The sequence below is a fragment of the Pelodiscus sinensis genome, chromosome 10, assembly GCF_049634645.1.
Source record: "Pelodiscus sinensis isolate JC-2024 chromosome 10, ASM4963464v1, whole genome shotgun sequence".
Classification (NCBI taxonomy): domain Eukaryota; kingdom Metazoa; phylum Chordata; order Testudines; family Trionychidae; genus Pelodiscus; species Pelodiscus sinensis.
Genome location: NC_134720.1, coordinates 40238579 through 40262843, shown reverse-complemented (window position 1 = coordinate 40262843; position 24265 = coordinate 40238579). Strand labels below are relative to the sequence as shown.

Here is a 24265-nt window from a genome sequence, read left to right as displayed (position 1 = left end):
CGAGTAGCAATCCCTGAGCCATCCAGCTGCAGTTTATATTTGTGTTTTACATTTTCATAGCCTGGTAGAAAGCTAGAGGCCACTACACTGTTCTCAGTGCTATCATATTAAAATGTGAAGAAGAGTAGAGAACTGAGTCTGCGCTAGGTTTAATTTCTTGAAATATACAATCAGAGCTTTCTGTATTATGTATCTATTAGAATAACTGTGTGTTTTTTTAAAAAGCTTCCATCATATGATCAATTCTACTGTATATGATTGTTTGCCTGTCACTGTTTAGGATAATCTGAATTTTAGCAGCAAACAGAAAGACATCATAAAAAACATAAAAACCAGATTAGTTCAAAGGATGAATATACATTTGGAGAAACCATTTCAGAAAAAAATTTAGAATCTGAGTTGTTACCAGCCAATCGCTTAATCCCAAATTACATCGTAAATTATTTTTTCCTATTAATGAGATGGCAAATATATCTATTCAAAAGAACACGCATAAAGTCACCATTTTTAACAGTACACAATTTATTCACCATACAGAAAATTATTATAGTTAATACCTATAAACACTTAATAGAACATTATTGATTAGAGCCTGAAAAATGATACATTGCAATGAACGCATCATCCCATGTCAGTTAGAAGCATTTATCTTTTCCCAGTTCTGGAATGTATATTTGTCAACTGCTTTTGGGATAAAGTCTTTTTAGAGGACTGAGATTTCCTCTAACTGTTGTCCCTCCTATTCATCTCAAATTAGCCTAGTTTATCAACTTAACTTAAAATTAGTCTATCAGCCCTTAAACTCCAAGGTTTGTAGTTGTCCTTTGTCTCCCTGTCAGTCTTAGAAGCAGGCTGCCATAGGGCATTTGCTCCTGCACTAGCTAAGACCTTTTTGCCTCCCCATCTTTCTCTGTTGTTGTTATTCTTTTATTGCTATGCTTGTTTTCCTTATTGGTTCCAGCTCTGGGAGCATGTCTCCACAACTGGAATTTCTGGCAGCTTTTGGGGGCTGGTGAGCCTGGGTGCCTGTAAACCAGGAAGACTCTCCTTTCCTGTCTGTCTGCCCCATATGGGGTTTGTAAACCTCATTACAACATTATGATGAATTTTATCTGTCTTGGTATTTGCTTCATAGAGTAACTAATATGGTTTGTAAGCATAGCAGACAAAAACAAGGACAAAGCACATAGGAAAATAAAGGAGATAAATGGTGTGGGAGGGAATGGAGAGACAAGAAGATAGAATAAAATGAACAAAGAGAACAAATCTTTGAACCTGGACTGCTCCAAAGCATTCCATAAAAACATCATTATGCTTTCTCCAGATGTTTAAGGATATTTTTTCTTCTTTCTGCTACATCCTATAAAGATTCCCTATATCTAGCTAATATGTGTGAAATCAACATGAATGTTCACTACTGCACTGAGAAATGCCAGGATGATGATACTCACCGATAAGAGGTTTCCGGAAGCAGATCATCAATAACGTAACTTGTAATGTTACTAACTGGAATGCTAATGTCGCCAAGGTCAATGTTGTAAGAAGTTATCTCGGACCCATTATTGCACGGTTCTTCCCAGTTTAAAACAAGGCACGCAGAGGGTGATAGCTGATAGGCATCCGTATGCTCATCCTCCAAGACAGAGAGGGTACGGACTGCATCAGGTACTGATGCTGGAGTCCTGCAGGTTACCAGATCACTGTAGGGTCCAGCTCCTGCTTGGTTTATAGCCTAGGGAACAAAATAATGTTTTTATAGCAACACACATTTCATTTCATGTGGCAATTAAATAAACTTAGACCAATGAACTTCACAGCCTGGAAAAGTGAGATATCTATCACCTTTATAATTCATCACTTAATAAAATCATGCCCTTTATCTAAATTAAGCCAATTAATACCTTTCTCTTCTACCCAAGCGTGTCACTCATATAGTCTGAAGTGTCTTTAAAGAGTACACAGAATTCTCCTGCCTAACCACTTTAATTAAGCCCTCTGCACTAAGGCAGAACCAAGTAAATCTAGATCATCCCTGATAGGTGTTTTGGTTTAACCTGTTCTTACAAACTGTCAGTGGTGGGGATTCTATAGCCTCCTCTGGAAACCTATTCCAGAACTTAACCACTTTTATAGCTAGAGTTTTTTTTATTGTCTAACTTAAATCTCTCCTGCTGTAGCTTAAGCCAATTACCTATTGTCCTACCACCAGTGGACTCTGAGAACAACTGGTCACCATCCTCTTTACAACAGCCCATATAATAACCCTTAATGTATTTAAAGATTTATCAGTTCCTTCCTCTGTCTTCTATTTTTAAGACTAAACATGCTCAGGTTTTTTTAACTTTCCTTCAAAGTCACGTTTTCTAAACCTTTCATGTCTGTTGCTCTCCTCTAGATTTTCTCTTAGTTTATCCAACTGATGCCTCACCAGAGCCAAATAGTGTGAGACAATTTCCTTCCATCTCTTATATATGACATAGTTGTAAATATAGGCTTTTTTGCAACTGCATCACATTTTTCAGTTGTATTCAGTTTGTGATCCAGTATAACCCCTATATCTTTTTCAGTATTACTACCACCTAACACAATATTCCTTATGTTGTAGTTATACATGAGATTTTTTTCTTGCTAAATGTACTACTCTAAATTTGTCATTATTGAACGTGAATCTGTTGACTTTAGACCAATTCTCTAATTTGTCAGGGTTGTTTTGAATCCTAATCCTGTCTTCCTAGTGCATCAATCTCTCCCATCTTAGAATCTTCTGCAAAACTTATAAGCATACACTCTATAATCCAAGGCTGTGTCTACATTGGCGCGATCTTGCGCCAAAGCGGCCGCTTTTGTGCAAAAACATGCTGCCTGTCTACACTGGCGGGGAGTTCTTGCGCAAGAACACTGACGTTCTAATGTGTGAAATCAGTGTTTCTTGCACAAGAACTATGATGCTCCCGCTCAAGAATAAGCCCTCTTGAGCAACTGTTCTTGTGCAAGAGGCCAGTGTAGACAGGCAACATGAATTTCTTGCGCAAGAAAGACCTGATGGCTAAAATGGCCATTGGAGCTTTCTTGCGCAAGAGAGCACCTCCACTGGCCCGGATGCTCTTGCTCAAGAAACACATCTCTTGCATTAAAGAGTATTTGTGTAAGATCATGCCAATGTAGACACAGCCCTCATGATTTATGAAAATATTGAATAGGAGAAAACTCAGGACTGACCCATGTAGGATCCCACTAGATGTATCCTTCCAGTTTAACAGTGAACTGCTTTGAACACACTTTTAACAAGTTGTGCACCCATGTGACAGGATGTTGTTAGCAGCTTCAAATTGGTCTCTGTGGAAACCAGCATCCTGGTAACTTAAAACAATCAGGGCACTAGCTGCAGTTGAGATGGAAAGGAGCATTTACACTTGCTGGTAGCCTGACGATTAATGAGGTAATTAGCTTACCAATTGGAGGACGCAGGAAGGAAAGCAGATAGTTTAAAAAGGTTAACCATGGAAGGGGCTTCTCACAACTGTGGCTATATTGCTGTATTGTACCCGGAGCTTAAAAAGCAGAATACAATAAACGCACTTGGTGAAGTTAACTTGGTGGACCTGCAGACTGCTTAACTCACCAAGAGGGCTTATCAGATAAGGTTTTCCTGCACAGGGAAGTAGAGATTGTTCACAGCCCTCCCTGTAGCAGTTTCAACTAGATCACATTCCCCTAATTTACTTATGAGAATGTAAGGGGACTAGCCTTACTAAAATCAAGATAGAACACATGTACAGCTTCTCGCTATCCACTAGGCCAGTAGCCCCGTGAAAGAAGAAATTGGTTTGGTTTGGTATAATTTGTTCTTGACAAATCCATACTGACTATTTCTTATAACCCTATTATCTGTATTTGTAAGATGTCTGCTTATAATTCCCCAGGTGCTCTGTTTCCCTTTTTAAAGATAAGTACTATATTTGGCCTATTATATTCATCTGTCCCTCCAGACCTCTTGAAGATACTTGCTAATGATTCTGAGACTGTTTCAGCTACTTCCTGAAGTACCTTAGAATGAATTTAATCAGACTCTGCCAAATTGAATACATCTAACGTATCTAAATATTATTTAACCCCTTCTTTTCTTATTTTGGCTGTGTTCCTTGCCATTTTTTGTTACTACTGTGTTGAATTGTCCCCGTTAACCTTTTAAAGATAAGTTCTTGTATGCTCTTTGCTATCAAAGTCCTTGGTATCCTGTGGTAACATCCGAAGGGTCAGATGTCTACTTACTCAGGTCAGGATTATGAAAGGAGCTTTAAGGGATGCAGCCCAGGGCCCCAGGCTAATGGGGCCCTGCTTAGCTCAGGGCACTGGGTTGCAGCCAATTAAGCCCTTGAATGCTGCATTCCTGGCTGACTCTGCCTGGTGGGGGAGGTGGCACACTACTACTCCTCTCTCTCCCCGCAAGCGGCAGCTGTGTCATGTGAGCACAAGGAAGCTCTCTGTCTCAGAGTTTGCCTGCAGGCTTTCGTCCCACTGCTTCCATTGGGCTGGAATTATGGCCAATGGGAGCAGCAAGGGACGATGCCTGTACCACCTGTTCTCCACTACCCAACGGGACCTGTGCCAGGTAAGCACCCCAATCCCCTGCCCTCTTCCTATACCCTCTCTCCCTCCCAGATGCAGCACACAATGTTCCTGCACCTTCTTCCCCCCCAGACTCAGCACACCCCTCCCTCTGCCCACTTCTGCACCCTATTCCTGCTCAGATCTTGCACTCCACCCCAGTCAGATTCTCAACCCTACTTCCTCCCCAGACCCTGCACCCTCCCTCCCTCTCAGATCCTACACCCATACACCCAGCCTGTTCCCTGACAGCCCCCTCCCACACACTGAACCCCTTATTTTTGGCCCCACCCTGGAGCCTATGAGTGCCACAAAAAACTACTGGTCCCAAGTTCCTAGTTACTCAGGCAGAATTCCTGTTGACTTTGGAGGGCATTTGGCATGCTTCAGAGCTGCTAAAGCGGTCTTAATTTAGAGAATTAATTTTCAAATTTCATACTAAAAACCCTCATGAAAACAAAACATTAATTTAGCATGGTAAATGCTTTATTCTGACATCACGCATATAAACAACAATGAACAAAGCATGCACAGCCATTCACTTTTTACATGAGAAAATAGAGCAACCAGTATGTCTAAATTCTCAGCCAAATTCAGTGACACAAATGGAAATCTGAAGTTTGAAAACCTGGCCCAATGTGTTTACCTTAGCAGTATCATCCATTAATCTTCAGTACATTTCCATTTGTAGTGTGTACTACTTTGAAATGGATACAAACATATTACGAAAACCGTGGCGCTTCATTGCCACGGGTGCGTAGATTGCCCTAATTGTCGAGCCCTGTTCATTACCATGGTAATAAATTAGCTAAGATTCTTGCATATTATTGCTCTCTACTACTGGCATCAGAACTGTTACATGTTACAGGTGAAAGCACCCAGATGGGGAACTTGTGATAGCACAAATCATAAAGTAATTGCTCTACCAGTAAGCCAAAAATCTGTGCGGTACCAAAGTCTTTGAACAGTCTCCATGGCAGCTCTCACCAAACACCTTGTATGCAAACCCCAGCTTCCCCACACAAGAGTAAGGATCTGCAGAGTTGGGCTTTGCAGTGTCTTAAGTGGGAGTGCAATGGGCAAAGAAGAACCAGAACTACAGGCCACGTGTTTTCTCCCCCTACATGTTGCTATATCGGAATAATTTTGTTTACTATGTATGGGATAAATAGAAAACCTCATTCTGTTTTTCCATTCGATTTTTTTGCTCAGCTGGTGTGCTGAAGGAAGAGATGATTAAGCTGTATTTGTTAGGCTTTAGAAGCCTTTAAAAACAAATCCTGCTCCAGGGACATCTTTCATCTAGTGAAGCACTCCTATAGCTGGCAAAGCGAGCCTCATTTTATGGTCTGTCATTGACATTATGTGTCTTGCCTGAAAACCAGTGTTTGGCAATCTGTATCTCCAAGCAATTTTTTTCAATGGTGCGTATATCTGTTTTATTAAAGAACCTTATTGTAAATGATGGGTATTTAATTCTCATTTGCGTACCAGATGTTTCCTCCCCCTCCCATCCTGCCAACTGGCACAGTGTTTCCCTGGATGGAGGGCATGAGTGTTTTGGGGAATTTTCATTAACTCTGTTCTATTTAAAAAAAAATAAACAAAGACAAATTGGCCTCCCTCCAGTCATTTATGCCTGATTCCCTGATTCTCTCTATTATTGGATTTGTATGGATTGAGATAATGATGTGTGTTTGTTAGAAGAAGTGCAACATGAATTAGACAAAATTCTTTATATATTAATTTTTCACTTTAAGTTTTCCTGTTAATGTCTCTAGTAGGCAAAATGGAAAGAATGATTTGTATTTTTGCCCTTGATCCCTGTAATTATTATTTTAAAACACATTACCAAAGCAAATTATTTAGTACTTCTCATCTGCCTGTATCTCATAATTCTACTTTCTGCTCTATTACTGTTTAATGCTCTAGTGCATTCTGAAATACACTTTGTCAGATAGATACTGAGCTACACAAAGTAAAGGCCACCTCTGCAGTATGAAGGCCTTCTAGAATATTGTTGCATGGATTACTGGTGGGCTTTCATAAAATGTATCAGTTTTGTTATATATTTTTCTTATCTTCTAACCATGGATTAAACTTTGCTTGAGGTGTTAAAATCTGCTAGACATTAGTGTAGGGCAATATCTTTTTGGTGGATAATTTAAAAAAATGTATCCTTCTCACCCAAAACCACTGTACAATTGGCTGTTTTCACTGTTAACACTAAAAAAAATTTGAAGAATTCTCCATTCACCACAAAACTAGTTTCAGTCTTCTACCAGCTAAATGGAGTCTAAATGTCAGTTTAGAAGAAGAAAACAAAACGTTTTCCTTCTCAGGCATAGGGAAAGAGTTTTCTGGCTTGCCATTCCAGTTCTCTCTCAAACACTCTTACTGTTAGTTTCTCAAAGTAATGACCATACAAGGTGTCCAGTGAAAATGAAGTCAAAAGACAACAGACCACGAGTAAAGATGGGCTATGTGGCTCTATGGTTCTGATTCAGCTACTGAAGAATTAGAGAGAATCTTACAAAAAACTTGACTTAAAAGAGCATTTGTGGCCTTTGATTAAAGAGATAAACCGTGGGTGGTCCAAGCTGAAAGATTAAGGGAAACAACTTTCTATCCTTTGCTAGCTGGGTTGGTATGTGAATTCTTGTCTAGATTTACTGCTGGTGTTCTGCCTTTGCACATAAATAAACTTTGTTGAGGAGTCTCTAGAGCGGTGCTGACTGTTTACAGAATTTTGCCTCACTCTTTTTTGTTAAGTCTCTTGTATTTTTTCAGGGGACTCAACAGGAGAAGAATCCAGTTTCATCTTGGGATTTGTATTTTAATTTAGTTTTTTATTGAAAATAATGGGAGAGACATAAGAAGCAAAGAGAAGATCATTACAGAGACTCACTAGACAAGGTTCAATTATACAAATTCAGGAGATAAGGTGGCGAAGATGATGAGTAGAATATATATAACCTCCCATGTGCACAGGAATCTTATCAGCTACTTAGATGGTTTTCTTAACTTGCTAAATAGAACAGATGTTTGAGATTACTGTTTAAGAGAGGGGAAATCTTTAACATCCATTTGGGAGGTAATGTCATTTATATACCATTTCCAAGCTTGAACCAACTCAAAATTTGGGATTTTTGTTTAAAGTTTGAAATCTTATTATTTCTATTTCAGTGCAAGAGCATCACTATCAGGGCAGGCTATTTGTCAACAGTATTATTCACTGAAATTAAAGCATTTGATTAAAGGGAATGATTTTCAAAGTCTGAAAGTTCTATTAACTCCCTATGCCCATCAGTTTGAGTTGTTTAGAATCTAAATCGTGTGATTATGCTTCAGTACTACACAATTTTGGAGAAAGGTACATTTCTTCTGACTTACAACATACTTAATTTTGAAGCAATTAATGATGACATAAAAAGGCAGCAAAAATAAACTGTGTTTACATCTTAGATTGTGATCTATTCAAACGGGAATGAGCTTCTGTACCTGTAATCTACAGCAATAATGTGCTGCTGCTGACAATTCACTAATTTCAAAACAGGTATCTGTGCCATTATACACGAGTTCTAGAGATTCCTCATCTTCTCCCCACTCTAATCTGTATTCAGAGATGTCAGCACCAGAGCATTCAGGACTCTGCAAAACAAATATCTGGTATTTTAGTAATTCAATTTAAAGATGGAGAGAGATCTCATCACATTTGACATAAAAACAAGATCAGTAAAAGTAAATTGTGTTTACATCTTAGATTGTGATCTATTCAAAAGGTAACGAGAAACCATGATCACTGCAAAGAGGCACACTTGAATTAGTGCCCTGGGTTGCCAAAATGAGGCCAGTTTAGCAGAATGGTGCAAACTCTATGTGCTTGAAGGAGATAAAGGACTGGTAGACACTGGGAACTTACTAGGGATGTTAAAATGCATGCAACGTGTAACTGCTGAAAAATTCAGCAGTTACGTGGTTACACACGGGGCTAGGGGGAACTTCTCAGGAGTTGGTGAGCATGAGGAGCTGGCTTTAAAGCTGGGTCCCCACGACCACTGCCTCCTGCAGAGCCACCGACTCCCACTCCAGCCTGGTGCTTGCAGGGAGCCAGTTTAAAAGCTTCCTCTCCCCACTGCCTCAGAGGCCACAGCACATGGGGAGGGCAGGAAAGCCAGCTCCCCACATGCATTGACTCCCACCTCTGTATTAGAGGCTGCAGCATGGGGGATGGGAAGGAGAGTTGCTCCCTGGGAGCTGGTGCTCGTGGGGAACTAGTTTAAATGCCAGCTCCCTGCATGCATTGGCTCCCATCCCGTGTGTAACTGTGAAGGTTAAACAATGAGCCCAGGCTCATTGGTTAAGCACGTCTATGTGCACACTATCACATCCCTACAACTTACATCAGCATAGCTCTGTCTCTCTTCCACTCTCTGCCAATCTCATCCCAAGCGCAGACAGCAGGAAGTAATGGAAGAATTTTTCTGACAGCTTATCTACTACTCGTGGGCAGATGGATTGCTTATGGGAGATGAGAGAACACCTCCTGTTGGTGGAAGTAGGGTCTACACTGAATTGTTATAATGGTGCAGCGGTTGCCTTTTAATTCGTAGAAGTGAGGACATTTGCACAGCATGTAAGGCATTAATTCCCATTGGGACTTTCACAATAAAAACTTCTCTCTCAGCTGACTTGGTAGCTGCAAGGCCTTGAACCGTATAGAAATGTTTGCTTCTAGACCAGGGTTAGTGGTCTCAACATGACTGCAGGAGATTGCTGGCTAAATGAAGTACTTAAGTCATTAAAAATGAACAATTATATTTCCCAGGAAATCATATCCACCAGGCACTACTCTTTCTAGTGTGGAGGTGCCCAGTGAAAGTCAGCAATCAAGCTAATGGGCAAGGTACAGGATAGTAGAGTCAGAGAAGCTAACACAGCTAAGGATGAATGTAAAGTTAAAGCAATGTGCCCCATGAGATGGTGCACACTCCAGTATTACAATACTATAAAAGATGTTTTGTCTTTCATGCCTTCAAGTGAGCAGCAGGCTTTCTTCCATCATGCTGCAGATTTGGGGACTGTCAAGACAATTTGACTACACACCAGAATCTATATATGTCCCGAAGAATCCCCACTTAGTGAGGGCAGGGGAGCGTATAAAAAAAACCATGTAAGTCACTGAGGAAGCTGGTGGCAAAATTGTGAAATTAACTCAGTATATCTTGAATCCCAGATCAATGCCTTATTTATAAGCCCATCTTTCATACCCTGTCCTAATGGTTTAACATGGTTTTGATATGGAACTACGTGACTATTTTCAGAGAGTCACTTTGACAGAGCAAATCTTTAAAAAAAAAAAAAAAAAAAGATCAGTGAGTGAGGAGCACACACAAACCAAAAGTTTGCAGAAGCTTCTGGGATAAACTACATTAAACTTGTCTCCGTTCTCAAACCCCTAATAAACCTGGGTGACAAGCAAGGAACAAGAAAAGCAGGGAAATTTATTGTCTGTGTGTACAAGAGCATTTCTGAGTGGGCTGAGATTGTGAACTGCTCTTGAAATTAGCTTTCAAGTACTAATGATCACATTAGTTTGAATAAGCAAGATAGAAATCAAAAGTACAGAGTGTTTGTCTTACCTCCCAGCTTACACGTACACATGTGTCAGACACAAAGGCAAGGAACAGTGCTCGGCACTGGCCGGGTGGTCCTGCTGCTGTGGTGACTTCTGTGGCATCAGAAAATGGCCCATACTAGGAAGGTGCGAAAAAAGATATTACACAAACAACTTTAAAAGGTTTTCATAACCCACACATAGAAATATTCTTAATTTAACAAACATGAAGACAAATTATGTCTCTGATGTATCCCTAACCAAGGTATAGCATTAGCTTGGCAGTCTTCATTTCACAGGTTTGCAAATAGCCTTGCGTAATGAGAATACCCAGTTTGCCTAAAACGCTGTCAATACAAAGCTACTCCACAGAAAATGGCTCTCTCTCAGCTTTTATGCGTCAGTCAGAACAGTTAGCAAATCAGACTTGGGTGATACATATACACAAGTAATTAATACAAAAGAAAGAAATTGATAGTTTAATAATTTGCAGGTGCTGTTTATTTTTTTTAATACCTCAACTAATTTTGATACAGTTTTTCCTCATGATCTACATTATTTAAAAGTTTTACATTACTAAGAGTTGAGTAATGGTCAGCAGGGACCCAGGTGTTGAAGCATATAAATCTTTAGAAACCTAATAGGTTTTTTGGGAGCAGTCTGATAGTAGAGTAAGCAATGCATTACACTACTTGGTCCCACAGAGCATACATTTTCAAAATGCTGGGAATTATGCCCAAAGAGACAGGGCCTAATCCAACATTGAAGTCAAATGGAATTCTTCTACTGATTTCAATGGATAGAGCACCAGGTTTTTAATTCCTAATGGGATTAGCTAAATAGGTTTTATGAGGAATTTGAAAAAATACGCATACCCGAGGTTAAATTAAAACACATTATAAACGATTAATGAACAAAATAAGTCTTCCCTAAAATGTCCCAAAAAAACCTGCTTGAAATTGCTGAAGTGTAATTTATCTTTATAAAAGGTAAACATTTTTGTTGTTGTTGTTGTTAAAGATGTACTGACCAACACATCATCATTAATATGGGTCTAACTCACTCAGAACATTAGATCAATTTAGCAGAAACTATGTTTAAACAGAAATGTTGTTCTCAACTTTTCTTTAAAAGGCCATTCTGGGTGGGGCATTCTGAGTCTCAACACACTGTCTTCTCCACTTTCTCTCAATTTTTTTCCCTCTCCCATATTTCCCTTTCCTCTTCATCTTTCCATTCACCAGCTATAGATGAACTAGTACATACACTGCCAGGATTACTGCTAAATCTTAACCATTTTGACAAAAAACCCTCTTCTGGCATTCTTCTTCAGATGCCCCTGTTGATGCTGTGCAAAATCTTAAACCTTACCCCTCCATCATTCAAAGCTCTCACTCTGAACCAATATGTTGTTCCTGGAAGAAGGTTGCTGACTGTGCACTCTAGATCAGGGCCACGGTACACCTCAGAAATAACCTCTTCCGGTTCTGCCATTTCCACACTGTACTCCAAGACTGGACAACCACTTTCTGACACAGGGACATCTACAAAGAATCAGTATCATTTATTTATTGTTGATATAAAGACACGGATGTACATGATGATTATCATACAGTGATTCACCTTGTACCACAGATAGGTACCACCTCTAATGATTTTGTCTCTCTGATAAGTGTTTCATGCCTAGACATATGTAAGTGGGGTCACTGAAATAATTTGATTCACGCGGGTCCTTAAGTATTTACAGGCTCAGACCCTCAACTAGCAGTAGCTATGGGTACTATGTTGTAAAGCTCTGCTCTTCTAGTGTTCTAATACCACAAGTAGGCCCATTTATGTTACTGACCTTTACTATTGGTATCAAGCACAACTCCCATGGCATACTACTGAACAATGGGGGCTGATATCTGTTTTTCTTTTAATTGCAAAGCCATAAAACGTAAGAACGTAAGAAGTGCAATACTGGGCCAGATCAAAGATTTGTCTAGCCCAGTATCCTGTCCTCTGACAGTGACCAATGGCAAGTGCCCCATAGGGAATGAACAAAACAGGTAATCAGCAAGTAAAATCCAGCCCTTGTTGCCTATTCCCAGCTTCTGGCAAACAATGAAACTAGTGGTATCTTATTTCAATACAAGGAGTAATTACAATTATACTGCTAAATGAAAATGTAAGTTTATGATGATTTTTAAAAGAAAATAAATATATCATAAAAGCTCAGTGGGGCTAGTTTTGCTGTCAATATATACTACTTTGTGCAGATTAATAATGAAATGGACTCAGTACCTTTTAAATAATCAATTCCTAGCTCTTCATAATGCTTTTCATAGGTCTCAAAGCACTTTACAAAAGGTAAGTCAGTATTATTATATCCATTTCGCAGGTGAGAAGGAAAGCTCAGTCCTGCATTCTCTGAGCCATTCAAAAGCCTTGGCAAAATCAATGGGGATTTGGGTGTATAAGGATCACTTGGACACACTTCATTTTTTTAAAACAGCTCACTGATACTGTGGGCTTTTATTTGGCCATTCATCTCCTTTGAATGGCTCTTGAGGAAATATACCATTATCAAGGCTGTGTGTTTGTCATGGAGGTCATACAAGTTACAGATTCTGTGACCTTCATGACTTCTGCAGCGGCTGGTGCGCCTGGCCTGAGGACCACTCAAGCAGCTCAGGCAGTCTCTGGGCCAGGTGCACTGGCTGCTGCAGGGGCAGTCTCTAATTCCCACCCCCTCCCAGTGGCAGGAGTTTTGGGTCGCGGGCGGGGGGGTTCAGGGATGGAGTATGGGACAGTGCTTACTGGGGCTAGGACTGCAGTGAAATAAAATGGATCTCAAGTGATCTGACGTTTTTGCAACGAAAGGCTAATGCTTAGAAACTGTGTTACAGATCCTGATCATACAGTACTGACATAGGCATAACTCCTAATTGAATTAACTGGGAGAAGACTTTAGTATCAGACCCAAAGGAAAAAATAAAGACAACTAATTTAAAAGAGCTTGATACAAAGCACACTGAAGCACTGGACTTTGGATCATGGACTGAAACATTTTGTTTCATCTACTACAACCTGACACAAACCAAGTAATAAAAATCAGAATGCAAAATCCTATATGCATTTTCAGGGCTCGCCGAGCCACGGCGAGCCTCGCTCAATAGCCGCGCAGATCGCCTGAACCCGGCTCTTCCGGGTTGTAATCTACTCGCCACGCACAAGTAGATTACATAGTTTGTCGAGGCCTGTGCATTTTAGTCTTTAGCTCTTGAGAGTAAGTTCATTCTTTAAATGATGGCTCAAGTTTGGTCCATATCAATAGTTCAATCCAAGTGTTTTGAAAACATAAAATGGCTGCAAGTACTGACACCTACCCCATTTTAGCTGAACTTCTTTGTGTTTTGGTTTTCCCAACATTCTTGGCGGCCGACAGTGACCTGGTGCAACACTAAGCGTACGGACAGGTAAACTTTCAGAACACTGGAAAAGAATATGACCTAAGATTAGTAATTCTGCTAAAAATACATCTATTAATGGGGGACAACAAAATAAGTCTTGGTCTTCACAATAAAGAGATGCCTAAAAAATACTATTTTGCCTGACAAGAAAGAAACGGTAAGAGACTATGAAATGGTTAGTTAATACTTCACTGATATGAGCATTATTTACATAATTTTATTAGCATCGTTTATATTCTATTTTCACTAGTATCAATGAATCTCTCTCTCTATATATAAAAACATTTCCTGCAGGATGACAGAGTGACGTCATCATGTCATCTGCATCCTCATGCTGCTGCCCGCCTCTATCCTCAGCTGCTTACTGTGGCCAGCCTCGGTGTCAAGCCCTCCGGGTATGGGCTGCTCCAGTTCCAGCTTTACATCTGCTTGGGCTGGGTACCCTCTGCCATCTAAGCCCAACCCCACGCCAGGCCGTGCCAGGTCCCCGCTGCCATCTGAGCCCGACCCCCAACCCTCCTGGGCTGTGCCATGTCTCCTTTGCCATCCAAGACCACCCACTAAGGACATGCCGGGTCCTCTCCGCCATCCAAGCTCCACCCACTCAACTCCCTCACTCTTTCCATTGGTATCGCACACCCAGCCCGCTCCTGCTCCCCCTCCCCCAGCCAGACACCTATCCCTAGATTGCGGGGGGTTGGCAAACATAGTAAAAAATCCTTTACTAAAACTATTTTATTATATTTCACATAGCTCTCAAGAATTCTGGGTACTAATGAGCTCTCAAGAATATGGCTCTTTCATGCAGCAGAGAAAAGCATAAAAACAACCAATAAATTGGAAGCTGAAGTTAAAGAAAATACAAACAAAAAAAATCAGGCAGCTTTTTTTATTACAGTGACAGTGACTAACTATTGCAACAAACTACCATGCAAAGAGGTGCATTTTCCCTCTCTTGATGTCTTCAAATCATAACTGCATGTCTTTCTGAAAGATATGTTTTAGTATAACACAACTGATGCTTTAGTCATGCATAATCCAGGGAAACTGTATGAAAATTGAATGGCCTGTGATATACAGAAGGTCAGATTAGATGATTGAATAGCTCCTTCTGGCCTTAAACTTAAAATACGATTTTTTCATGGTAGTACAATGTTAGTAATAGTTTGGAAGACTTCTTTCGGATAACATTCAGTTTAAAATGCTATTTTCCTTTTCTCTTGTACATCCCATGGCTGATACACAAAAAAGCATTTCTTACATACACTATGCACTATGGCTACGTCTAGACTGGCCACATAAGACGGAATAGGCATGCAAAGCAGGCAAGTCAGAATAGGGAAATCCGCGGGGGATTTAAATATCCCCCGCGGGATTTAAATAAACATGGCCGCCGCTTTTTTTCTGGCTTGGGGAAAAGCCGGAAAAGAGCATCTAGACTGGCGCGATCCTCCGGAATAAAGCCCTTTTCCGGAGGATCTCTTATTCCTACTCGCAAAGAAAAGCCGGAAAAGAGCATCTAGACTGGCACGATCCTCCGGAATAAAGCCCTTTTCCGGAGGATCTCTTATTCCTACCTGCAAGTAGGAATAAGAGATCCTTCGTAAAAGGGCTTTATTCCGGAGGATCGCGCCAGTCTAGACGCTCTTTTCCGGCTTTTCCCCAAGCCGGAAAAAAAGCGGCAACCATGTTTATTTAAATCCCGTGGGGGATATTTAAATCCCCTGCGGATTTCCCTATTCTGACTTGCCTGCTTTGCATGCCTATTCCGTCTTATGTGGCCAGTCTAGACATAGCCTATAAGTATACTCAAACCTAAGGGCAACTCTTTTAAAGTGCCTTGGGAGCCCCCAACAGGAAGGGCCTATAGCAAAGGAAAAAAAGCAATTAAAAATGTTTAGATCCTTCATATGCAACCTTAAGGAGAAGAGTCACTTGAATCCACTAGTTTGTGTTGCCCTCTACTGTCATAACAATGCTGCCTTGATATTTCAAAGGCTTAACCAGATGCTTAGCTTTGTGCAAGTGAGTAGACACACTGAAGTCAAAGTGAGTTCTCGGTAAGTAAAGCCTACAAGATCAGGATCTTTGTTAGTATTACTATGTAGAAAAATGAACACAGTGCAAACAGGACACAACATTCCACAGCATCCGAATCCATATGGATCCAGTCTGTTACAAAAAAAACCAACATGAATAATCCAAACAGCAGCCAATCAAACTGAGGAATTCATAGCGTTTTTCTCTTCAGGTGATTAGAATATGAGTATAACAGACTAGCAGGCTGAAAAGACTGAATTTATAATTTGGCTAAATATATTTAAACTAGCCAATTAGCCCATCATAAGATGGTATTTTAGGTCTCTCCTCCACGTCGGTCTTCTCTACTGAGCCTCCGGTCTCTCGCTCCATCTCTCTTTCTCTTTCTCCTCCTCCTACTGCCCCCCCTCTCCTCTGCCTCCTGCCTCTCTCTCAATCTCTCTCTTTCTCTTCTCTTTCCCCTCCTGCCTCCCACTTGGGGGACCGTGGAGCCCAAACAGCTCCCCGTGCTGCATGGGGAGCGCGGAGCCCAAATGGTCGCTTGCGCCACTTGCTCTCACAGAAGTCAGCCGAGCACCATGGCGGGAGGCAAAGGGGGGCAGGGCGGCGACGTTCACGGCCAGGGGGCGGGGTCTGGAGCCGCTGTCACGCTGCACGTCAGTACCCCGCCCCCCTTCGCCTCCCACCGTGGCGCTCGGCTAAAATGTTCAAATTTTGCATGCATAAAGATAGCAGCACCTTTCAAAATGAAATCACTTTCACAGGGACAGCAGTGCAAATCAGTGAGGTTTTTACCAGGTATGTAAAAGGTTACCGGGTACACCAGTAAGCCTCACCCTTAAGGCTTACCAGTTCCAGTAACTGGTAGGGGCAGAAGCAGCTCCCTGGGTTGCTCCAACCCCACAGGGCCCACCACTACTGGCCAGAGCAGCCTTTGTCCATGGTGAGCCCATCTGGCCCTTCCCCCACCCCAGGTTACATGCTGTGATTCCCAAGGAGCAGGGCTGGCAGGGACTCCCTGCTCCCAGGGAGCCAGCTGCAGAGCCCATAGGGAAGCCTCCCTGGGAGCGGGGCTGGCAGACCTTGTAGCACGAGTGACCGTGTAACTGCAAAGATTTTTAGCGCGGTTACACAGTTACTTTTTAAATGACTTATTCCTACTTTTTACTGTATTAATAATACTACCATATTAGCCAAGTACATCAGCTATTAATTAAAGCAGAAATCATTTAGCAAAACTAAAATGTAGAGCATAGGTGAAATTCTGGAAAATGAAAACATTATAGTTCTCAGTGTTAAACTACTCTTACCTGGCTATGACCACCAGTGCTGATACAGCATGCCCGGAGTTTATACAAAGTGCCTGGTTTCAAGTGAGTACAGGTATATTCTGTAGCAGATCCACTATATGCCACTTCCCATTGATTTGCTGTAAAATTAAATGGACTCTATCAGCTTTGCTTTTGTAAACAATGCGCACACCACACACACTCTCACTCTCTCTTTCTTTTTCTCTTTGTATGGCTACTATTCCTCCATGGAGTTATACATGAGAAAAATCATGTTAAAGGGTTTCTTATACAAGTACCATTTTTGTGAAAATAAAATGTTCATGCTGTGAATGACTATCCAATTATTTCTTAAAGAAATATTTTAAAAATGAAACAGAAAGTGTAGTCCTGAAACCTTACACTCCACTGCCCTACAGAAAGGAACAGGGACACAAAAAAACACAACTCCCCAAAAACAAAACAAAAAAAATCCAGATAGTCTTTGAAGTGCTACGTAGTTTCTCCTTGGCTACGTCTAGATTGGCATGATTTTCCAGAAATGCTTTTAACGGAAAAGTTTTCCGTTAAAAACATTTGCAGAAAAGAGCATCTAGATTGGCATGGACGCTTTTGCGCAAAAGCACTTTTTGTGGAAAAGCGTCCGTGGCCAATCTAGACGCGCTTTTGCGCAAAAAAGCCCCGATCGCCATTTTCGCGATCGGGGCTTTTTTGCACAAAACAAATCTCAGCTGTCTACACTGGCCCTTTTGCGCAAAAGTTTTGCGCAAAAGGGACTTTTGCCCAAATGGGAGCAGCATAGCATTTCCGCAAAAAGCACTGATTTCTTATAGAAGGAGTCAGTGCTTTTACGGAAATTCAAGTGGCCAGTGTAGACAGCTGGCAAGTTTTTCTGGAAAAGCGGCTGATTTTCTGGAAAATCATGCCAGTCTAGACGTAGCCCTTTTGTTTTAGCAAGATCAGACTAACACGACTACCTCTCTATTACTATTCCCATACTCAGTGTTATTCATCATCATCCAACCTGCAGGTCAAGACGGGTGGCATTTTAAGCTTGCAGATCAACAACTATGGCTGGGTTTTACACAGGGTGCAATAGAGGAGCAAAGGCCATTTGCTGCTCTTTTCATATCTTCCCCTCCGCATCTACGAAAGGGGAGACACAGTCTGGTCTTCCATGACGATCATTTTATTATCCATTGAAATGGAGCTACAGTCAAAGTGCTTCAGTCACTGGATTGTGGTATAACCTGTGATAAGTTACTTTACCACTGTTGTCTAGTTTTCCTACCAATACAATTGGTGCAATACAATCTGCTTCACATGGATGTTTGCAGTTTGAAGTGGTCTGAAAAGTGTGTTTGTGTGTGTGTGCGGGGGGGAGGGGCGTTATCACAATCTGGGAGCAGTAGCTTTGGTAAGACAGTTGCTAATCTGAGCCTCTTAGTAACCAGGTTTGACTTTTACATTTTCTTCCGGGTCTGCAACCCCTTGTGCCTGCCTGTACCCCATATCCCACCACTTTAAGGGGTGCTTAATTCATTAAAGTTTGAAGTCGTAGGAAAAAGGTGCACAGAAATACAATGTAATGAGATCATGGTAGTAATTATATTCTACAAATGGATAGATTTTAACCAAGCACAATTGGCACATGCTTAACTTAGATAGCCTGGCCAAGGAATCCATGATAATTAATGACAGCATGGAAGTAGCTACGCTGGCAAAGCTGTGCTTTGTACTGGTCTAGTGCAGTGGTCTCCAACCTTTTTAAACATGAGATCACTTTTTGAATTTAAGTGCAATTCAGGGTCTACCTCAAACACAAACACTTTTGCCCTGCGCCTCATTCCTGCCCCTTTTCCGAGGCCCTGCCCCTGCTCACTCCATCATCCCTCCCTTCCTCCCTCATCCTCACTCATTTTTATCAGGTTGGGGGCAGAGGGCAAGAGAAAGGTTGGGGGAGAGAAGATGCTGATCTTGGGCTAAAGGATTGGAGTGTGGAAATGGTTCTGAGGTGAGCCTGGGGCAGGGAGTTGAGGTGAAGGAGGAGGTTCAGGGTGCAGGCTCTGGAAAGGAGTTTGGGTGCAGGGGGTGGGACTCAGAGCTAAGGCAGGGGTTTGGGGTGCAGGAGGGTTTCAGGACTGGGCCGGAATCTGGAATGTGGGCGCCAGCTGGGTACCTCTTACCACAAGTGGCTTCTGGGTGGTGGTGCAGGGGGGTAAGGCAGGCTCACCCCTATCCTGGCCCTGCACCAGTCCCAAAAGCAGTCAGCAAACTCTCTCCAAACCTGCCCCCCCCCCCCCCCCCCCGCTCTGTGGAGCTGGCATACAGGATGGAAGGAGGGGCACCCTGCCCTGCACGGTAAGAAGGAGGCTCCCGGGGCAGGAGCTGTATAGCAGTGCTGAGAAAGTCAGATGAACTGCCAGCACTTGGTAGCCTCCTGGACAAACCTGTCAGGATCACCTATCAAAGGCTCCAATATCTACCAGTAGATCTCCATCTACTGGTTGGTGACCACTGGTCTAATGAAACTATGCCCCATTAGCGAAAAAAGCTTTACCGGTGAGGTTTGCTGCCTCCCCCGTGACAGTCAGAGATCACACCTCTTTGTACTTCTGACTGACACAGTTATTCAGCCAGAAGCCTATAGAGTATATAGCCTAGCTCAGAGAAATTTTTTCTTCAATTAACATGTTAATGTAAAGCTCAGTTTTATATTTAAAATGTTTAGTAAAAAAGCTAATAAAGGACACAGGAAAGATGCCAGACTAAAGTGTTTATCTAAAAATACCATCTACAATAGTTGATATAATTGTTTCTTGTACAGACATGAAAAATTATCCATGGACTGTGAAATTGGGTCGCTCCCCCATGAAATCTGGTTTTTGTATGCTTTTATGTTCTACTATGCAGATTTCAAGGGGGACACCTGTTTCTCAAATTGGGGGTAGTTGCAGGGTGGCCACAAGTTTATTTTAGGGGAGTTGAGTATTGCTGCCCTTATTTCTACACTGCCTTCAGAGCTAGGTGGCTAGACACCAGTGTCCGTTGGCCAGGAGTCCAGATCTGAAGGCAGAGTTGCCACCAGCAACAATGCAGAAGTAATGTAGCAGTACTGCAACTCCCACCCTACAATAATCTTGTGACCCCACCACCTCTAACAACTCCTTTTTGGGTCAGGACCACTATGAAATTTCAGATTTAAATAGCTTAAATCATGAAAATGACCATTTTAAAAATTTTATGACCATGAAATTGACCAAAATAAATTGTGAATTTGGTAAGGCCCTATTTATTACTTTATTGCTTTACAAAAATTAATAGCTGACAAAGCCAGCTTTGCTAACTATAGAAAATATACAACCACAAAATACTGGAATAGATAGATTCTTATCAAATTTACCTTCAGAATTTCCTTCAGAAATCTCCAATAGGTATTTTAGGATTTCTGAACCACCATTATCTTGTGGAGGATCTGAAAAATGGGCATAATTTTTGTTAATAAATTAGATTTGGAAATAAAAATACAGTGACAGATTTTGGTCCTACAAAATCAAACATATATCTAGTAAGGAAAGCACGTCAGATCATTAACTACGGCATAAAGAACTAATGATGCATAGTGTAAAGGCCTCTACTCAGCACCTTGAGATTTCTTTTTAGCGGTCTTTCTGTACTGTAACAGATTCATTAGGCCACAAATAACTCATGACAGAATCGATGGGGAATATTTACTGCAAATAGCTACTTGTCCAATTGAATCAACAGGACTAAAGCTGAAGATAAATCATATGCTTACAAATGTGGTATTCATAATTTTAAAGATGATGATTTTAGACTCCATTCTCTGAATCTATAGATAATTTCCAGACAACCTGGAATCTTAAAATATACTGTTGATTTGTTAACCGTACCACATACTTTGACTTTGATTCTGTTCTAGATACTTAAGTGGAATCAGGAGCTTTAACCGATTTTTGGAAAGTACTTACATTGTTTACTCAAAGCTGTGATTCCAGGCAGTCTGGTTTTCAAAACTGATGTCTGGAATCCTTAATTAGCATCGACTGTTTGTAAATATGTTACCTAGCAGTCACCTCACAAAAGGCATGGTTCTTGTTACCAAGAGCTTACATTCTACATGCAACATGACATGCCCAGAAAGGATTATAAACAGAAACTGAGGCACAGGGGAAATGGGGAGGGAGAACAATGGTGACAGTAATAAGACTGCAGACGTGTCGATGTGCCTAGCCTGTTGCATTACATAATTTGTTTAACTTTTATTGTCCATTTCACTTTTTCTGACAAGACAGCAGAAATAAGTTTTTAGGAGGAACCTGAAGGAGAAAGCTTGGTAGGCAGGTTTGAGGTGTCCAGTCTAAGCACTAAGGGAGCATGGAAGAGGACAAAATGATATTTGTGAGGAATACTGAGATTAGTATCATTGTCAGAGCAGATAGGTTGGGATGTGGGCAGGATATAAAAAGATACAGGGCCTTGAAAGCGAGGACAAGAACCTGGACTTAACACACAATACATTGGGGCGATCAGTGAATTGTCTCAAAGAATTGTGTGTGTGTGCGCGCGCGAGAGCTGTGCGGCGAGAATATTAGCTGAACAACTATGCTCTTACTATATGGCTGTCTTTAAAAATATTTTTGAGCTCTCTGATAGTGGAAAAAGTTGTGGCTCTTCACCACAGGTTCAAATATCTCTCAAATGCTTATTTAACTTTCTAAATACTTCACTTCTGGACTGAGAAGCAGCATGCAAAATATTAACCTAATGTGCCATTCAAATAGATTTTGTTTTTACTTAGTTTATCTTCTGCCATAAACTGTTACTGCAAAGTGAATGACTAAGCTTACCCCATTTAACATTGAAGCCATGAGATGTTATTGGCCCCTTAATAACAGGTCTGGTAGGAGGTCCCGGCCTGTCTGGGCTTGTTGTGCAGACCAAAATTTCACTTGGGCAACTCTTTCCTTCCACATTAGAAGCAATCAGCTGAAACAAAAACATAACTAATGGAACTATTCAGTTCTCTTTTCTAGAAGTTTTGCATGATTTAATCTAATACAAAATCCATATAATTATTGTTTATTAAAATAGGCAGCATGTATCAAGTTACAGCAAATTGTGTATGAGTCTAACAAAAGGTAATTGATCATAAAATTTATTTCATTAGTAAGTATCTTCTGTGTTTTATTCTGGTCCCACTAGTACTGTGTTGTAGTAAATTAAGATGAGAAAATTCTTAATGTCTTTTTAAAGCAAGTGTCACATGGCAACCCTTTTTTATCTACCTGTAGAGAAGGTAAATAGTGGTAGCTTCAGAATGTATCACTCTTATTTATATTATCACAATGCTTAGGTATGGACCAGGACCCCACCTGAGGTACAAACACAGAACAAACTGCAACAGAAACACACAAAGCAGGCACATGTAACATATCCTAATCCGCACTTTTGAAGCAAAAAGATCCAACTAAAGTATATGCTCTACTGGCCAGATATTGAAGTCTTTACTCAGGAAAAACTGAGACTTCAGTGGGAATTTTGCTAGACTGAGTGAAGACTTCAGGATTCAACTCTAAGTGTGTTAAAAAGGAATTAAATAATTGTAAATACAAATTAACAAATTCTTCTATCTGCAAGCCTTAGCTAATCCTGTTACTTCCTTTTCAATGGTCACTTCCATCAAACACCTCTAATTAGGGTTGCCAGATAGTTTCAACAAAAATACCGGACACGCTTGACATTATATCACAATCTACATTACATCGTATGTAGAAAATATTGGACATTTATATTTTCTCAATTTGTTTCCCGAACAGAAAATACTCGACTGTACGGTTCAAAACCTGACCCCTAGCAACCCTACCTCTAATTACAAACACCCTCCCTGCTGAGGGTAAAAAGTTGGATGTGTTCCATAGCCAGTAAATACGACTCCTGCATTCAGATGGTGTGTGTGTGTGTGTGGCTATGTCTAGACTATATGGCTCCGTCAACGGAGACATGTAAACTAGTTTACCTGACATAGTCAATGAAGCAGGGATTTAAATAATCCCCGCTTCATTAAAATAAAAATGGCCGCCACGCTATGCAGACAATCAGCTGACCCGCACAGGGAAGCCTTTGTCGACCTCTCCCTTATGCCTCGTGAAGCGAGGTTTACCGGAGCAGTCGACAAAGGCTTCCCTTGTCGACCGTGGCACATCTAGACTGCCCCGCTGTGCCAGGTCAGCTGATCGTTGGCACAGCGTGGTGGCCATTTTTATTTTAATGAAGCAGGAATTATTTAAATCCCCGCTTCTTTGCCTATGCCGAATAAACTATTTTACATGGCTCCGTTGACGGAGCCATGTAGTCTAGATATAGCCTGTGTGCGTACGTGCGTGCGTTAGTAGAAACTGACATAAATTCTTGGAGAAGCTAATTCCAAAACCCACAGGAAGAAAGGAAATTCCTGATTTAGTTCTAAATGGAGCACGAGATCTGATCCAAGAAGTGATTACAGATGAACTGCTTGGTAATAGTGACCATAACATAATTAATAAATGTAACAACTTTCTGGGGAGGAAAACACCAAAGAAAACCACCACAACAGCATTTAATCTCAGAAAGAGGAATGACACAAAAATGAGGAAGCTAGTTAAAAGGAAATGAAAAGATACAGTCCCAAATGTGAAATGCCTGCAAGCTACATGGAAGCTATTTAAAAAACACCATATAGACTCAAATTAAATGTATACCCTAAATAAAAAAACATAGTAAAAGAACCGAAAAGTGCCACCATGGCTAAACAACAGAGTAAAAGAGGCAGTTAGAGGCAAAAAGGCATTATTTGAAAGTTGGAAGTCAAATCCTACTGAGGAAAGCAGAAAGGAGCATAAATTCTGGAAAATTATACCGAGGCACACCAAAACATTGTTTTAAGTACATCAGAAGCAGGATCTAAACAATCAATGGGACCACAGGACAATTGAGGAAATAAAGGAGCACACCAAGAAGACAAAGTCACAGTGGAGAAACTAAATGAATTCTTTGCATTGGTCTTCACTGCAAAGGATGTAAGCGAGATTCGCACACTTGAGTCATTCTTTTTAGGTGAGAAATCTGATGAGATATTCTTGATAGAGGTGTCACTAAAGGATGTTTTGAAGCAAATTGATAAATTAAATAATAATAGGTTCCCAGGGCTGGAAGGTATTCTTTCAAGAGTTCTGATTTAACTCTAATAAGAAACT

General features: G+C 41.0%; 1 protein-coding gene across 6 annotated transcripts in view; it reads right to left on the bottom strand.

The window, feature by feature from the left end:
* FNDC3B (fibronectin type III domain containing 3B) overlaps positions 1-24265 on the bottom strand; it is a 392297-nt gene that overhangs the window by 64142 nt on the left and 303890 nt on the right. For 5 of the 6 annotated variants that reach the window (XM_075937956.1, XM_075937959.1, XM_075937957.1 and 2 more), the window contains exons 15-22: positions 21881-22019; positions 20413-20484; positions 17031-17149; positions 13597-13702; positions 11597-11769; positions 10251-10364; positions 8110-8259; positions 1452-1732 (exon numbers count right to left, since the gene is read on the bottom strand). In XM_075937956.1, the coding sequence (XP_075794071.1) occupies positions 1452-1732; positions 8110-8259; positions 10251-10364; positions 11597-11769; positions 13597-13702; positions 17031-17149; positions 20413-20484; positions 21881-22019 (1154 nt within the window). The remainder of the gene's footprint in view (positions 1-1451; positions 1733-8109; positions 8260-10250; positions 10365-11596; positions 11770-13596; positions 13703-17030; positions 17150-20412; positions 20485-21880; positions 22020-24265) is intronic. The other variant, XM_075937961.1, reaches the window with a different exon arrangement.